This window comes from Pyrgilauda ruficollis, unplaced genomic scaffold (assembly GCF_017590135.1).
Source record: "Pyrgilauda ruficollis isolate IOZ18807 unplaced genomic scaffold, ASM1759013v1 scaffold9, whole genome shotgun sequence".
NCBI lineage: Eukaryota > Metazoa > Chordata > Aves > Passeriformes > Passeridae > Pyrgilauda > Pyrgilauda ruficollis.
Window position 1 is genome coordinate 305,763 of NW_024531043.1, and position 17,738 is coordinate 323,500.

Genomic DNA, 17,738 nt, shown 5'->3' on the forward strand with positions numbered 1-17,738 from the left:
GGGCTGGATCACTGGATCTGGCAGGGCCAGGAGCTGGATCCTTGTGGGTCCCTTCCAGCTGAGAACATTCTGTTCAAGGTTGTGGGGAACTGGGGATTTGGGGGTTTCAAGGGCATTCTGTGCCTTGGGTGTTCAGGAGGCAGCACCTGCAGCCCCACACAGCCCCTGCGAACAGGCGCACAGAACACCACTGACCCAGGCTGCTGAGCTGTCCTGTCCTAGGAAGAGGGCTGGGGAGGGGATTATCTGCACAAAAGAGGGCCAAGAGAGGCTTCTCCTGCCCTCCTACACAGATGTCTGTGTGTCTTTGCAGAAGCTCACAGTGCTCCTGCATCAGCCAGCCCTGGGTGCAGCTGCAGCATCAGAGCTCAGCCCCTGGGGCACCAGGGTACTCTGTGCCACTGTCACAGCACCCTGCATGGGCTGGAAGGCAGCCCAGGGCCTAGAACATCTCCCATCTTCCTTTAAATTCCCAGAGCCCAGCTGCTGCCTGCACCAGTGCTGTTCTGGTCCCATGCTCCAGGCAAGGCTCCCTGCTCCCCTCCAGGTTTATTTTTTTAAGGCAGAAGAGTCTCAGCTAGAGGAAAGGCAGGAGATGAACAGCTCTGGAAAGCCAAAACATCACTCCTTTGTTGTGGGTGGCTCACCAAGTAAAGGGGCTGACCCTGGAAAAAAGGAGACACTGCCACAGCTCCAGGCAGGGAATCCCAGAGATGTCTGTGGTCCTGCAGATCCCAGGAAAAAGTGCCCCTAATTTGAGGCATGAAAGCCTGCAGAGTGCATGTCCCCCAAAAGCAAGTCTCTCCCATGCTGCCACCCCCTCTTCTGCAGGTACGGGGATGGCCCAGGGCTCCCAGCTCCCCCAAACCCATCACAGGAAGCTTCACAGCTTCTCCAGTCCCTGTCCCAGGAAGTTTGGTCTCACTCCTTTCTCCAGGCTCTGTCTCAGGCCAAGCATGCAGCATTAACCCCCCTTTGAGACCACGGCAGTGCCTGGACACATGTGGCTGCCCAAGAACAGAGAGAGAGAGACGGGAGCAGGAACAGTTGTGATTTAATAATTTCCATTCTCTACAAATCCAGTGTACAGCAGAGACGAGCTGTGGTCCAGCTCCTGGTGCTCCCACTGCCGTGGTCCATCATTAGAACCAGGCACTGTGGGCAGGAATGGTACAGGGATGGGGCCAGCCCACTCCCCTCACCCCTCCTGCTCCATTGGACATGTGCCTGAGGATGGACAACCCCAGGCAGCTTATCCCAGTGGGATGGGGGAGAGCGTGGACCTGCCCAGCTCTGGTCAGTGCAAAGCCAGTGAGCAGGCAGGTAGCTGTCTGGAACAGGCAACAGGGGCTGATCCTGCGCTACAAAGGTCTGGTGGAGGCTAAGCTCCAACCCTGGCAGAGGCTGGAGGAGCTTCTGGCTGAGGCCAGCTTGTCCCCAAGTCACCCAGCCCACCTGGACCTGAGCCCATGGGCACAAGGCAAGTGGATAAATCACCCTGTGCAATCCTGCCAGGGAAAAAACACTGGGACAGCGTTCATCAAGGCACAGAGCAGTCTGACAGGAGAGCCCCAGCATCTCCCCAGGGACAGCTCGACAGGCCGTGGGATGGCAGAGGGACATCCCTGGAGCAGCAGTGCCAGCAGGGCGATCGCAGAGGCCACCGAAGGTGTGAGTGGTTCAACAGCAACAAGGACACTTCTCTCCCAGGGCAAAGGGGCTGGGGGAGCTGCAGCAGAACTGGGATGGGGAATGGTGATAGTGGTTCAGGGCGAAGGTACAGGAGCCCCAGGGCTGAAGCTGGGGTCAGTGGCTGAAGAGGTTTCCTGTGAGGAGACGCCTCTTGACCTCTTTCCAGAGCAGGTCCCGCTCGCGGTTCGCCCGCTGCATGAAGCCCCTGTTCTCCTGGGCCCGGCGGGACAGGTAAGGCAGCACCTCGTTCACCGGCCCGTAGGGCACGTACTTGTACACGGGGAAACCCGCCTGGCCTGAGGGAGAGAGGCTGCGGCTCAGGGAATTGCCGAGAGAGAAAAAAAGTGTGCAAAAAGGAAAAAAAAAAAGGTAAAAAAAGGAGGGAAAAGGTGAAAAAATGTGAAAAGGGAAAAGAGGAGGAAGATACTTGAAATGGGGAAAAAGGGGGCAAGGGGGAAAAGAAGGGGCAAAGGGACAGGAATGGGGAGAAAAAATGGGGAGAAGAAGGGAAAAAAGGGCAAAGAAAAAGGGGTCAGGAAAAAACAGGGTGGGGGAAGAAAAAACAGGGAGGCAAATAAAAAAAGGGGGGAGGGAAGAAAAAAAAGCGGCCTGCCCTTCCCTGCCTGCCCTCCCGTGCCCTGATGGTTGTGCAGGAGGCTGTGGCTGGGCACTGGGATGGGGATCCCGGCAGCGGCCGAGCCTGGTGGGGGGGTAGCGGTGCATCTCTCCCGGCTCAGCACCGAGAGCTTGGGAAAGCGCCAGAGGGAGCGGGCCGAGGTCACCAGGAGCCCTGGGAATGTCGGCAGCCGGGGCTGGGCCAGCTCAAGGAGCGTTCAACCAGAAACATCAAGTTAACACATTTTTCCAGCATGACCGGACGAGGCTGCAGACGGGCGGCCAAGCCCTGCTTCCAAGAGAACCCCAGGACAGAGCAGCATCTGTGCTGGACAGCTGCCCAGTTTTCCTCCTGCTGCTCTGCTGGCCTTGGGACTCTGTTCTGGACACTGCTGTGGGCAAGGGGATCAGTTCCTGACCTGGGCTGGGTACCTGGACCCTTGTGTGTCCTTCTGTCCATGCCCCTGGCAGTGCTGCTCTGCTGCCTGGGCTGGTGGCTGAGGACAAAGTTATACAAGAGGCTGGTGCCAGTCTGTTAGCAGAGAGCCCAGGACTCAGTGTGCACCCCCCATGGAGCCAAGGGACGCCCCAAGCCAAGGAGGTACAGGAGAGGGTTTCTGTCTGCCAGGACCAGTCTCTGCCCCACCCTGAGACCCCAATCTCTGCTCCATCTCCAAAGTGGGAATGTCCCTGCCCAGCCACTACAGGCTCATGGAACCTCAGGAGAGAGATGTGACTCTTCACTTATAACCTCATCTACATCTTCCCCAAACCCCACCCAGGGGTCACAGCATTCCCCACAGAAAGGCACTGTGCTCAGCCAGTGCTCTATGACAGCCCTTCCTTCCTTCCTTCCTTGACCCCACAGCAGCTGGAGCACCTCTGCCAAGCCCCCCCACTCCCATCACTCACCCAGGGGGAAGGTGATCTGGTCACACATGCCTAGCAGCTGCCCAAAGCACACCTTCTTGTCTGAGGGATGGATCCCCAGCTCCATCATCCTGCAAAACAAGCCTCAGCATAGGGGGAGAGCAGACACAGCAGAGCTCACCAGGGCAGTGTGTCCCACCAGACAACTGGGGATCATCTCCAAGTAGGACAGTGTGGTACTGACCACATCCCAGAGGGATGCTGGGATGTAGAGCTTGAAGGATTTATTTTTTTACAGCAGCCTCTGGGTTGCTGATGGGACCTCAGCTCCAAGCCCCATCTAAAGCCCTGAGCACCACGTGGGAGCCGGGATCCCCCCAAGTGGGCTCAGGGGGGACCTGGCAAACCACAGCACATCTTCCAGCATTTCTGCTGGGCCCCCACATTCCTCAAACCCCTTGTCCCTGCCTCACCACGCTGCCTGGCCAGCACCCACCTGCGCAGGGTGAACTTCACGGTGTCCTCATTGTGAGATGCCACCATCACGCTGGCTTTCCGGCTGCGCTTGATCTCCTCCAGGACATACTCCAGGCACCTGTAAGGCAAGACAGGCCTCTGGTGAGGCCTCTTCCCACTGGGGCAACAGGCAGCAGTGTGGCTGGGGCTGTCCCCTACCTGTGGTACATCTCGTTGGTCTTCTCATAGGTTGGGTTGATGGGATCCTCGTAGCCCATCTGAGCCGCCCTCTCCCTCTCCTGCTCCATGTAGGCACCACGCACCAGCTTGGTGCCGAAGTGCCAGCCCTCCCGGCGCGACAGCTCCACGTCCCCTGTCACGTTGTTGTAAGCCTCCTGTGACCAAGTGGAAGAGATGGCACAGGGTTATTACTCCAGTGCCAGCCCTGACTGCCTCAGCAGCTGTGCCATTGCACTGCCATGGCTTCAGGAGATGAGGTCTCCATGCATCGGCCCCAGTGCCCTGGGACACGCTGGCCCCACCTTCAGGTAGCACTGGTAGGTGTTGTAGATGATGGGCTGGCTCCTGTTGAAGCGGCGCTGCGTCTCCACGGTGAGGCGGCTGATGGCCGGTTGGAAGTAGCTCTGCTCCGCGTCTACCATCAGCCTCACACCCTTCTCCATGGCTCTCTGGGGGGTGAAAGACATGCGGGCTGGGTTCATAGTTCCATGTGTCCCCCTCTGTGAGTCCCCAGCCCCAAGGCCCCCTCACCCTTGCAAGGACATCCATGCGTTGCAGCACCCTCTTCATCTGCAGCTCCTCCTGCTCGCTGAAGCGTGACAGCAGAGGCTCCAGCTGCCCAGTCTGAAACAAGAATGGCTTTGTGGCACCCCGCCTGCACCCACCTCTGCCCATGGGGGACACAAACGCCCCTGGAGGGAACCCATCCCCAGGACTGCTGCCCCACCCCAGTCCCCACCAGCCAGCAGGGCGTAACAGGGTGCCCATCCTGCCAGCCTGGTGGTTGCACACTGTGGTCACAGCATGGCTGAGCTTTGCAGACACCAGCACCTACTGGAAAGAGCATGAGACCCTTGCCCTGCTCCCACAAAGCCTCTGTGGGACCACTCTGGGGGTAGCAAAGGTGGGTACCCACCTTCCTGTTGGGGATGAGCAGAGGCCTGGAGAGCTTGGTGCGGCTGTCAAACAGGCTGTTCCAGTCCAGCAGGTCCACAGTGCTGGGAGCAGAGAGCCAGGTCCTTGCTGGTGTCTTGCAAAGGCAGGGGGCTCTCTATCAGCTCCCAGCCCCCACCAGCAGGAAGGACACATGACATGTGCCGCCCTGTCCTGCCTTGTCACCTCCACCCAAACTTCCCCTATGTTCCGTTGCTATGCTGAGCCACAGCAGGCCTTTGGAGACCTCCCCTTGCTGCTGCCCCAGGGACAGGGACAAAATCCCCCAGAGTCCCTGCCCTGCAGCACCCCCAGTTCCCAGGCAGCTTACCCGCTCTTGCCCAGGTTCTCGCCTGTGAACCACTGCTGGCTCTCTGCCTTGCTTGCAATGCCAAGGTTGGCCAGTGCCTCCTGCCGCCAAAAGAAGCATCAGGGATGTGTCTGCTTGAGGTGTCACAGCTCAGGGCTGCTCTGGCACCTCTGTATCCATCAGCACCTCCAGCAGTGCATCCCTGCAGCACAGCCTCCTCCCACAGGCTGCACCTGCCTCACCTGCAGCTTCTCCACCTCCAGCTTTGTGTCCAGCACTGCCCACCCAGCCTGGCCCTCCTCTGCAGCCATTTGGTAGAAGAACCTCCGCCACTTTACCAGCACCTCTGAGAAACGCACCTGTGGAGACAAGGCTCCAGGTGAGACACCCGGGCTGGAGCCTCCTATCCTGGCAGGGCTTTGCAAGATCACACCCAGCCCGAGGAAGATGCTGACCCCAGAGCAGGGCAGTATAGACCCCACACATTCACCTTCATGTCACCTTTAAAGTTCTAAGCTCTTTGCGTCTCCCCAAAAGTTGAGGCAGGGTCTGCAGGGGTCTTGGGCTCTCAGGGGACAGGCTGTTGGTGCTCACTCCTCACTGCCATTACTAGAGATGCCACCCGGCACCTGCCCCAGCAGAAGCAGCATCTGTGGCCCTGACTCTGCCCCACCACACTCTGACACAGCTCTGGCACTCACCAGGAACTGGGGTCTGGCCAGTGCTGTCAGCTTGATGGCAGAGAAGCCGTCCTCTGAGCTGCCACCTGGATAGAACCACAAGGACAGAGTCAACCTGACCATCAGCCCTTGGGCAGGAGAGATATGGTGGTGGTAGGACTGAGAGATCCTGGCAGTCCCCAGCACAGTGGGGCTGTCCATGACACGTGGAGCACTCACTTGAGGCATCAATACAGCGAAGGAAAGTCTCCATGTGCTCGTCACACTTGGCTTCATCGGCATAAAAATAGGTGTGCGCCCCAGTGACTCCACCATGGTGATCCCCAAATCCCTGATGGGCTCGGTATTGCTTCTCCCTTTTTTCTGCTCCTGGGGTGGAAGAGGATGGAGATGGGCCACGCCCCACCAAGCTCCCACAGCCTCCCCAGGAGCTCCCAGTGTGGTTGAAGGGAGAGAGGCTCTGGCTTGGAGCTCAGAGAGCCCCCAGCGCTGACATGGGCCCTGCTTGCTCTGTGCCAGAGCAGAAGCCGAGTCTTTGCTGAGGGGCAAGACTGGGCCAGGAGACACGTTGCTCTTCCTCCAGCTCATTTTTTGAGGCTGTGGTACCTGGGTCCTTCCCCCACAACACCAGGCCTGCCGTGCCTGGACCTCCAGGCTATCTCCTGTCACTCACCTCCCATCTCCTTCTCGGCTGCAGAGGTGCGGGAGCTAAGAAGAGAAACAGGAAAGATAAGGGCCAGTTCAGCAACCCGCTGCAGCCCTACGCTGATGGGCAGGACAGCTCTGAGGCTCCTGTGCTGCCATCCTGGTGCTGGACCCTGCTGTTCCCTCACCATCCCATGACCGATGGGATCCAGCTGGCAGTTCAGATGCCCAAAACCCACCTGTGGAAGGGAACAGGGCTTCACCATCCATCCAGGGAAGACCTGCGAGCCCTGTGGCAGAACAGTGAGGACGGCCTGTCCCAGGGTTCAGAGCTGCTCTCCAAAAGACCACACCATTGCAAAGACAAGGTCAGGCCGGTGGGGTTGGCATGCTCCATTTCCGTCCTGCTCATGGTCCTTGCTGTGGTGACACCAAGCCTCAACCCACTGCGTCCTCACCTTGATGGCACCAGCAGCCAGACCACAAAGCACGGAGCTTCTCCAGACCCTGAGCACACCAAGCCAAGGGTGCCTGCTGCCTCACACTCCTCTGTGCCATTGCTTCAGCCAACAACTCACAAACAACACCTTGTTTTCAACTCCAGCTGACCTCGGATGTCATTTTAAGCCCAAACTTTCTGTCATGGAGATAACAGGGCTCTGACAGCCTGGGGGATGATGGCCAAGTCACAACATACTAACTGAGCTTGAGTAGCTAAACCTTCTTGCTGACACCCTAAACCCAGCCACAGACCCAGGGTCTGACCTGGAACGGGGCCAGCCCCTGGAGAGCAGCCCTGGGTGGCAGCAGAGCCATCCCCTTCAGGAGGCCTCTGCCTTGGCATCCCTGTCCCCAGTTGGCCGTACCCAATGGCGAAGAAGCACCGTGCAAGGGAAGCAGCAAAGCCACCCATCCAGAGCCAGCAAGCTGGCCAAGAGAGCAGAGAGGCACATGGCAGGGTCCCAGGACACATTCTCCCATATGAAAACCCTGTGACAGGGATTAGGGGCTGCTGGAAGCATAACAACCTGAAACAAGCCGTTCCCTCTGGCCCCCTGGAGACAGGACCAGCCCCACATCGCTCAAAGTGCCACAAAGCCTGGCATGAGCCAGGGCAGGAGCAGCTGGAGCTCATGGGAAGCAGAAGGCACCATATCTAGCAGGCTCTGCTCCTTGATTTTACTCACCTGAGGACAGGGAAAGCAGCTTTCTGTCCCTGAGTACAGAGGGTGGAGGAAAGGAAAGAGGAGAGATCATACACTCAGCAATGGGATTTGCCAGCAAAGCCTTTGCTAGGTGGAAGCTCCCTTTGGAGCAGGCAGCATGGCACAGGGGACAGCTTCAGCTGAATACTGCTGTGACATGAGGGCACACATGGGTCCTGTGGGCAGGGGACAGCTCTGAGCACACCCCGGGCACCACATCCAAGGTACTGGGGACAAATGGCTGGAGTGAAGGCAAATAGCAAACAGCGCCCTTAGAGTTAGAGTGTTTTATGTTCCTGAAGATAAACACACCCTTCCCAGCAGCATTTCTGCTGCATGACTGCACCAGCTGTTCCTTCATCCTCTAGAGGGCATTCAAAGTAGTGCCACGGTGCTCGCTTTGTTCTTCTGAATCAAGCAAAATAAAGGAAGATGCTTCCAGCTGAAGAAATAACTTTGTCCTGGATATCAGCTGCTCACTTTGTGATATTAATCTTGGCCAGAAAAGCCATTCCCTCACCCACCAAGTGCCACTGAACCTAGCTTATACCTGACCATCCCTTCTACAAACCCACAAGTCTCCCAGAGCACATCCCATCTCCAGGTGCTGTCCAGATGCTCCTGGCAGGCTGTATCCAGACAGGAACAGCCTCAAGGTTGAGCTCAGGGCCTGGGAGATCACACTTGCCTAAAGCAGGTTGTGAGGACTTGCAGGATGGCTGGGAAGGGTAATGCAGCTGACACAGCAGATGGGGCTTTCAGGAAGTTTTGGATCAGGCCAAGTAAACCAGCTCAGGAGCAGCACAAAGGTCCCGCTGTTGGAAATAATCCCTTTGGCCCCCCAGGTTACCCGGAGGGTGCCGGCAGCACAGCGTGTGTGCTTTGCTCATCAACAATGGGTCTGGCAAAGGGGATGAGGGGTCAGGGAAAAGCTGTCCTTGAATTACTACGTCCAAGGAAAAGACTCAGAGTAACGTAAGTCCATTTTGGAGCTATGGGTGGTGCTTAAAATCCCATGGGTAGGAATAAAGCAAAGCTCTTGGCAGAACACACCTTCAACCTGCTCCGTGCAGGAGTTGTCAGCACACACCAGCCCAGGACCACCACAGGCCTTGGAGAGCTTGAAGCTAAAGAGAAGCTGCCCCATGATCCCAGGGAACATGCTGACAAAGCACAGGATAGGGGTGGCAGCTGGGAATGAGCACTGGGAACAGGAAGAGAAGGGGAGGCAGCAGCTCTGGGAGCAGCATTGCCCAGGCTGGGGACAGTGATCCTACACTGGGGCAGGTGTCAGATATCCACACATGGAATTTCTAGAGGAACCCAAGTCCACACTCTGCATAGCAGAGCCTGAAGAGCATCTGACAATGCTAGGGACAAGATTGTCCCTCCCCTGTGTCAGCACAACCCCAACTCGTGTGCAGACTTGGGATGCCTGTGTGCCAGCAATGGTCCCAAGGCTGCCAGGAGACTACAACCTCCTTCACTATAGGGGGGCTCGCTGCTTCACCCCACAGGTACCAGAAGCCCCGGCCCAGTGCTGTCTCTCTACCCCCCACCCAGGGCTGCAGCCACACTGAAGCCCCCAGACCTCTGCCTGGAGAGCACTTATTTTCCAGCTGTGTCACCATGACCTGGCAGCAGCCTTCAGCACGTGGCTGAGGCCTCCTGGGACAAGCTGGCAGAGTCCTGGATGCCAGCCTGAGCAGGGCAGGCAGGGGCCTGCGGCAGGCAGGATAAGCCGGTTCTTGCCCATGTTGCATTGTTGTTCCCAGCCGGAAAGGCTGTGAAAAAGGTGCCACAGCCCATTGCTGGGGCAGAAAGGGCATTTCCCTGCCATTGTGTCGAGCTTACTCCAGAAGAACAGCAGGAGATGGTACCCGGAGGCCAAAACACCCACTGACTGCTGTGGTTTATAGCTCCGCTTCCTGGCTGGCAGCAGCACAATCCCAAAGCATTCACCAAGGGGAAGGACACAGCTCTGGGACACAGCAGCCAGGAACGCAGGACTGCCCACCTCTCTCAACCACGTGCAGCCCAACTCAGCACCAGCCCTGGCAGAAGCACTGAGAATTTGGGATTTTACTCCGAACAGAGCCAGGGAGGACCAAGAGTGATGGCTGGCAAAGGACACCATTCAGCATAACACATCCAGTCCCATTCTGGGCTCAGTCCTTGTTCAGAGAATTACAGAACATCCTGAGGTGGAAGGGATGAATGAGGACATCAAGTTCCACTCCTAGCTCTGCAGAGGACAACAGTCTCACCCCGTGCCTGATTACCCAAATGCTCCTTGAATGGCAGCCTTGGGACCATGACCACTCCCTGGAGAGCCTGTTCAGTGCCCAACCATCCTCTGGGTGAAGACCCTTTTCCTCATATCCAGGCAAATCCCACCGGGGCTTGGGCAGGGATGCCTTGGGAAGTCTCTTGGATATGAATGGCCCACACAGCACAGGCTGAACTCTCTTAGCCAGGAGTACCACATATGCAAACCCCAAATCTGCAGTGGCGGGGAGCAGCACAGCCCAGCCAGCTCACAAACCACCGGCACCCATCAGCAGGAGGGATACAGTTGCAGGCAGAGCCTGTCTGAAAGTCTTCTATGGTTCCCCACGCCAAAGCCCTTGGCCCAGGCACAGCCAGGCGTGGAGGGCAGCAGTGACAGCCTGGTGGCAGCAGTGACAGCCTGACAGCACCAGTGCTGCTGGCTCAGCCCCTTGGGAATGCTGAACACTGCCCAGACCATGGCTGGATGTCCAGGGGAGAAACAGCTAACCTTCAAAAACAGCCACACACCTTCAAAACAGCCACCCTCCTGCCTGGCAGCAGCAGGGTGTTTTGAAGCTTTTCTAGAAAAACCCCAAAGTTTCCTGCCCGCTCTGGGATGGTGCAGCCCTGCCTCCCCACGCACAGCTCTCGTGCCCACGCTGCCCTCAGCAGTGTGTGCTCCCATCACGGACCCACAGACCCTTCACTCCTGGGGATGTGTGACAGCGGCAGCAGCAGCGAGGGGCACTGGCACATGGGGATCCCCGATAAGCAGTTCCCGGGTGTGGACCAGAGATAAGGCGCGCAGCGGCACCACCTGCCTGACTCACATTCTGCTCGCAAACCACCCTAAAAAGCCGTTCCCGCTGTGTTTTTGACAGCACGTGACAAGCATATGACAGCCGGACGGTGTCCCCAGCTGCCAGCAGCGACTGCCGCCGTGCAGCCTTGCCCGGGGGATGGCGCATCCTCAGCCAGTGTCCTCCGGTAGGGCCACCCTTGCTGTGGGTGGGGGGGACACCGCCCACCCCCGTGACCGCGGGGTGACGGCCAGCGGCCCATCGATCCGGAGAGTGCAACTGACCGGAACTGGAGCCCGAATAATGGAAAGTTACAGGCAGCTTTGGGCTGGTGCCAGCTCTTGGCAGAGGGCGGGAGGCAGTGAAGACTGCCTGGGACTGCGGGGCAGTGCGGGAAAGGGGGGCACTACCCCAGCTTGAGAGAGGTGGAAATGGTGGAGGGTGGAAATAATGAAATCATGGAATTGTTAAGATTGCAAAAGAGCTCCAAGATCATTGAGTCCACCAAAATGTGTGAAGCAGCATTTGTATGGTGGGGAATGGCGGGGGCAGGAATGGGGGTCAGCATCCCGATGGGGGGAGGGGGAAGGGGGACTTCAGGCGTGACAGCGACGCTGTGTATTGTCTGTCTGTGTCAGAGGGGTTGGGGGGGAGGGAAACAGCGCTCCAGGGGGTTGGAGAAAATAGGACGTGGCTGGCAGAGGGAAGATGGAATGGACGGGGGGTGGGGGAGTGGTTAACATCCCATAGGAGATGGAAAATAGAGGTGGGAACCCCCTCAGGGTGTGCAGGAGGGTTCGAGGTGTACAGAACCGCCGGGAACGGGTGCACTCCGGTGTGTGCAAGGGAATAGATGGGGACAGAGGGGTGCAGCAGACAGGGGGGCAGCACCCGGTATGTGAAGAGGGGCGGGGGGAGCGATACGGCCCAGTGGGGGCTCAGCACCCCAGTGTGCAGGACACAGCCACCGCCATGTGCGGGTCACTGCCATCCCTGTGTTCTGGCCACTGTCACCCCCGAGTGCGGGCCATTGTGCCCCCCTGTGCGGGGCACTGTCACCCCCGTGTGCTGAATGGGCGGTGCCACGGGGGGCGAGGCCGTGACGCACGGCCCAGCAGCCAATGGGAGCGGGGGGCTGGGCGGGCGCAGCCAATGGCAGCGCGGCCAGGGCCCGCCCCCTCCCCGCCCCAGCCCCGCACTCACCGCCCGTCGCCCAGGTCCTCCTCCACGCTGTAATCCAGCACGGCGCCCACGCCGAAGGCCTGGTTCCGCCGGAGCAGCGGCTTGATGGCCTCCTGGTCCTCCCCGGCCACGAACTGCCCGTAGAACGTCATCTTCATCAGCCGCTCGAACAGCGTCTGCCCCAGCAATCGCTGGCACAACTGCAGCAGCTGCGGGACAGCGGCGGCTCAGCACCCGTCCCGCACGGGCACTCCCGTAGGAGAAGTCCCCACGACCCAGGACTGGCATTCCTCAAAACGGGCTGCCGCCGGCTCGGGTCCAAGAGCTCTCCAACACTCGCACCCTCAGACCGAGAGTCCCCCTGGAAGGGGAATGACAAGTCCCGAAATGGGCACCCCTAGGGTGAGAGCGCCCCCAGCCCAGGACCGGCACCTCCCGGAGTGAGAGTATCCCTGGCACGCACCAGCATCCTGCAAAACAGGCACTCTCCCGGAACGAAAGATGCTCCCATTCGGGGCATTCACCCCTGGAGCGACAGAATCCCCATCCCGCACCGACACGTCCGGAAGGGGCGCTGCCCATGCTGGGGCTCGCAGTCCCAAAATTGAACTTCCCGGAGCAAGAACCCCCTCCAGAAGGAGGCTGACACCTCCCGGAGCGGGCGCCTCTGAGCGAGAGCCCCGCCGGTCCAGGGCCGGGGACGAGCCCCGCTCCGGAGCAGCCCCCCAAGCCAGACCCCTTCCTCCACCCACCTCCCGGTTGTGCTGCACCAGCGGCTCCACGGCGCACAGCCCTAGCACCACTAGCCCCCGCAGCAGCTCCGCGTTGCTCTTGCTGCGGAACGCCTCGCGCGGGTCCCCGAAATCCACGGCGGGCGGCGGCGGGCCCCGCTCTGCGCTCCGCGGGGGAGGGGGCGGCCCCGGCCGGGGTCCCGCACCCGCCGCCGCCGGGGAGAACCCGCGAGGGGCGGCGGCGGGCGCGGAGCGCGGGCGGCTCGGGGGATCGCACCGACGAACGGCGGCGCGGAGCGCCCGGGCGGCGCTCGGGAGAGCCATGGGTACGGCGGGGCCGCCGCCCGCCGCCGCCTTAAGTACGGCCCGCGCGGGACCGCCCCCGGGCTCTGCTCCACGGCCCCGCTCCGCCCCGCCTTTGGCCGCGCTCTGCTGCCGCCGGAACCGGCCCCGCGGCCCGGCCCTGCCCCGGCACCGACACCGGCACTGGGACAGCGACTGATTCTGAGATCGGCACCGGCCCGGCAGCGGGACTGGGAATAGGACTGGCACTGGCACCGAGACAGGCATCAGCACCGCCACGGGGATGGGAACTGGGATCGGGATCGCCACTGGGACTGGGACTAATTCCGGGACTGGCACCGACACGAGGACAGGGACCGGCAGTGGAACTGGGAACGGGACCGGCACCGAGACCGGCGCTGGAACCGAAACCGGAAGGGGCACCAGGACTCGGACCTGGACAGGAACCGGGACCAGCACCGGTACCGGGATTGGCACTGGGATCGGAACTGCGAGCAAGACCAATGCTGGCATAGGTACCGGGTCGGGGATAGGAACCGGGACTAGCAAGGTCACCGGGGCCAGCACCAGGACTGGAGCCACCCTGCCCAGTGCACCCCGCTCCCCCAGCTGCCTGCCCGGTGCCTTCCCCAGTCCCATCCCCTTGAAGCAGCCGGTCCCAGGGGCACCTCCCTCCCCGAAAGCCCCAGGGAGGGCCTGGAGGGGCAGGTGCCCCTGGGCTCGAGGGGAGCCGTGGGTGGGGCCTGAAGGGAACTCTGTTCTTGGAGCGCTGCTGGGAGCGGGGCAAAGAGGAGCTCATGCCCTTGGAGGAGCCTTGGGAAAATTGTGAAGGTCCCAAGGGAGCCCTGAAGGGGACCTGTGGGAAGCACTGGGGCCAATCCTGAGGGGCAAAGGGGGTACTGACTGCTCAGACATCCCCAGGGAGGGCCAAAGGATGCATCAAAGGGTGTTTGCTCCCTCGTAGCCATCCCTGGGGCAGGCTGTGGTATGTCCAGTCTGGGGAACTGGAAACACATGGAGAAGGGATCTCAGACCTGCGGAACCTGTTATGGGAGAGATGTTACAAGCCCCTGTACTTGCCCCTGTCCTCCTGATGGGTGCGTGAACATTTTAGGAGTTTCAGCTGAATCCTCACTCATTTGGTGGGGTCCATGGGTGCTTAGGTTGCTTGAGGCAGCAGACTTGGCTCCCTCGTCATGGGCTGGGGCTGTTGGGCTTTGCCTGCTCCACGGAGCACCGGAGAGGGCTGGCAGGACCTCGGGATCTTCCCAGGCAGAGCGAGTGCCTGTCCTTCTTGTGGCAGGCGTTTGCCTGAGCTGTTCCTCCCCGGCGCACCCAGTGCTGAGCTCCGGAGATTACCGAGCACATCCCTGACACCCCACGTCCAGGAATGCTCCTGAGAGCTGGCCTGGGAGATCAGGTAGCTCCCTTCCTTTTTGCAGGATTGTTTCACAGCTGCATCACAGCTGCATACTTTCTCGTGCCCATGTCCCTTCTCTGTGCCCTCATGCCCTCTCTGTGCCCACGTCCTTTCTCTGTGACCATATTCCTTCGCCATGCCCACCTCTCCAGCCCCGTTTCCAGTGGCTCCCGGAGGATGACTCCGGACTGATGAAGAGTTGTCCAAATCCAGCTCCTCAGTGACATCTTGTGCTGGGAATGCTCAGCGCAGGCAGGAGATGGGAAAATTAGTTCCTGCAATTGTTTTTTCCTGCCCTCCCCAACACTGACATTGCTGTAACCGGCAGTGAAACCACGGGGATTCCCTGAGCTCATTTGTAAGGTTTTGTTTGGGAACATCTTGTCCTTCCACAGAGACAGCCAGGCAATGGCATTGCCTCTGACAGAGCTGGGTACAAAGCTCTGGAAAAGCATCCACTTCCTTCAAAACATTCCCTGTGCTAACTCTTTTGTGCCATTTAAAGATAATAATAATTCACCCAAAGTTCCTCGTCGTGATGAGACTGCACATATGAACTCTTGGGATTTAGTTCAAACCTTGTTTCTCAGCCAATTGCCACAGAGAAAATTCCCTTCAAAGGCTCTAATGGCACCAGTCACCCCTGGGAAACACTCACCCGGTCTTAGCAGGGAAAGCTTCCAAGTGCTGCTTGCTGTGCCAGCAGAGCTGCAGCCCTGCAGGATCTAGCTGGGTGCAAAACCAGGTCTGAGTTTCTGAAGAAACTTTAGTCTCAGACCTAAACTCAGAGATGAAATGTTAAAAAGCCACTTTTGATGGAGGTGAAATCTGATGAGGTTTCTCTCAGGATGGTGGTGCCTGAAGCAGAGAAAATCCCTGAGCTGGCAGCCCTGCTAGTGGCAGGGAGATCAAAAAGGGATGCTCCAGGCTGCCGTGGGGACCATACCAAGCTCTCGTGGGCCACTGTGGGTCCTTGCAGAGCACTGGCCCCCCACTCCCAATCTCCCTTGGCTGTGACATTATGCCCTCAAGGCCACTGTCCCTGTCTCCACCGTGCTCAGGCAGGTGCTGCTGGCACAGGGGGCTGGTCTCTGCTCACGGTGGCTGCAGCTGACATGGGAAGCTCAGTCCAGCCCATGGTTGGAACACACATCACAGACACAGCCATGCTGCTCTATCCCACACAGGGAACATGGCCAAGGCTGGATAGCACAGAGCCAAGTCCTTCCTTGGGCACTCTCGCCTGCACCAGCAATGGGAATAAATCCAGGAGAAGCTGTTATGGATGGCTTGAGAAGCTGTAAAATGTGAAGGAACATTTGAAAGTGAGACAAATAGGCAAGGAGGGAATTTGGCACAGGAGGAGATGCAATTTAGAAGGAGAGGCCACGCCATGCATATTTCATGGGACGGCCCTCAGCAGAGGCTCCTCTGACACCACAAACATCACAGATGGCAAGGAGTAACAGCAGCCACTCCCAGCATCTGGGAAGGAGGACAGTGGGATGATCGCTCCTCCTGCCACATGGTAGAAGTGGGCCAGGACACAGATCCTGGAAGCTGCTCGCTCTGCTCCATGGGTGGGGGACCAGCCTTCCTCACCCTCCTCTTCCTCCAGCCCAGTGCCAGGCTAGGGGCAAGCCTGCTCCATCCTTGGGGCTGGGGCTCTGTCCTCACTGTCCCACAGCTCTGCTGCCCCAGCACTCTGTTCTTCCAGCATTGCTCCTCTGAGGTTTCCTTGGAGAGTGCTGACTCAGGTCCTCCTCTGTTGGGTGTTTCTCACTGACCATATGCCTGACTTACCTGCGCTACCAAATCACTCCCAGCGCAGGCCAGCATGCAGGAGGGACACCTGCAGCCTGTGGGAGCAGGGTGGATCCTCAGCTGGCATCTGGCTCTGCCACAGGTGCCCCTTGGAACAGCAGGTGCTGCGGTGGCAGGAGCTGGGTGTGTCAGAGTCTGACGTGGATCCACTGGCAAAACTCAGGAGAAGGTGGACTTCAGAACAGTGCTTCTCAAATTGCAGCCACTTGTGGGTTCTCATCTTGCATGGGGTTATTTTTCTTCACGAGAGGCTTCATCTCCCTCTGTGCAACTCTTCAGGGAGAACTCCAGATCTAGTGCTGCCCACTCTGAGGGGATAAACCCCTGTGGGGTGCACAGGAGCTCCCAGCTCCTGTGGGTCTGTTTGGATAATGAGTTAGTGCTCTCTGACTCTGCCCAAGCACCCTGTCAGCCTCAGTGTCACCCTCCTGGGGGTGAATCTGACTTGTGCCACAGTATGGACCACACTCTGGCATCACGATGGAGGAACCAGCCTTCCTTCTCACAGCTGGGGAACCAGGGAACTGCATCCTTCCCCTTGCACTTGGTGCTGCAGAGGCTGCAGGAGGTTCAGCTGCTCCAGCAGGATTAGGGGTGATCCTTATCCAGGTGTGGCACAGGCAGGTGAGGCTGCGGCACTTGGTGTCCTGCCTCCATGAGAGCAGAGTAAGAGTTTGGGAACTTGCTGGTCACCTGGGGAGTCACAGGGTGGGAGCTCCAGTTCCTGGGGCATTCATTTGGGTGGGGGGCCCTGGAGAGAGCAGCTGAGAGCTGCCACAGACCCTGCAGAGGAAAGAGATGCTGGGTAGCTCCTCTTGCAGGTGATCTCCTGGTCAACCCAGACCTTGCTCTCCCAGCATGGTTGGATTTGAAAGCTAGGCTGTGTTCTGATCCCTGGCATTTTCCACCTGCATCCCAATGATTTTTGGTGAATCACTTGCAGCCTAAGAAATGTCTTCTTGGTTCTTCCTGTGAGCTCCTGGGTGCAGCTCAGCAGCCATGAGAAAATACCCAGGTGAATTCCTGGTGAATACCAGGTGAAGTCTCCATAAAGGTCAATGCTATTTAAAAAAAAAAAAAATTGCCTCTGAAAGGGACCCTAGGAAATATCCAAGGCAAGGAAAGACACATCAGACTTACCACATCAGTTAACTGTTTCTTTGCAGAGAGTCCTTCTCTTTTTCCATCCACTGGCAGAAGGGAGTCATATGAGATGTCCACAAGTGTGCCTGGGGGAAAAGGAATGCCAGTGAAGACCTGAAACAATTTTGCTGCTCTTACAGCTGAGAAAGGATCATGCTGGAAGGTTTCTGTGGAAGGGGGTCTTGGGAAATGGACAGGAAAAGCCTTTTTTTCCGGCTGACTCCCTTGGCGGGTGAGTCGTTTACAGAGCCTGGATGCCAGAGTGCCTGGAAGGGAGCCAGCTCTATTTTAGCCCTTTGTAAATGATTTAAACACCTCATGCTGGGGAAACATTCCCAGGAAAGGGGATGTTTGGCTCTTCTTCCTGGGCAGACCAGGGATGCGCAGGAGGTGGTGGGAGGCAGAAGGAGCCAGCCCT

General features: G+C 58.8%; 1 protein-coding gene across 4 annotated transcripts; it reads right to left on the reverse strand.

Moving 5' to 3' along the window:
• Positions 1–1,037: 1,037 nt before the first annotated feature.
• Positions 1,038–17,312, reverse strand: LOC121364865 (proline dehydrogenase 1, mitochondrial-like). 4 transcript variants are annotated; one of them, XM_041488556.1, is made up of 14 exons: positions 12,652–17,312; positions 11,921–12,108; positions 6,470–6,504; positions 6,016–6,165; positions 5,818–5,882; positions 5,359–5,475; positions 5,138–5,217; positions 4,790–4,871; positions 4,405–4,497; positions 4,176–4,322; positions 3,853–4,028; positions 3,674–3,772; positions 3,220–3,308; positions 1,038–2,002 (listed from the first exon to the last, which is right to left on the reverse strand). In XM_041488556.1, the coding sequence occupies exons 1-14, from the start codon at positions 13,570–13,572 to the stop codon at positions 1,941–1,943; spliced, it is 2,304 nt and encodes a 767-aa protein (XP_041344490.1). In that variant the 5' UTR covers positions 13,573–17,312; the 3' UTR covers positions 1,038–1,940. The 4 variants fall into 4 exon arrangements, with proteins under 4 accessions (XP_041344490.1, XP_041344488.1, XP_041344489.1 ...); XM_041488554.1 differs by having other exon boundaries at positions 1,038–1,988; positions 12,652–17,308; XM_041488555.1 differs by lacking the exon at positions 5,359–5,475 and having other exon boundaries at positions 1,038–1,988; positions 12,652–17,311.
• Positions 17,313–17,738: the final 426 nt, after the last annotated feature.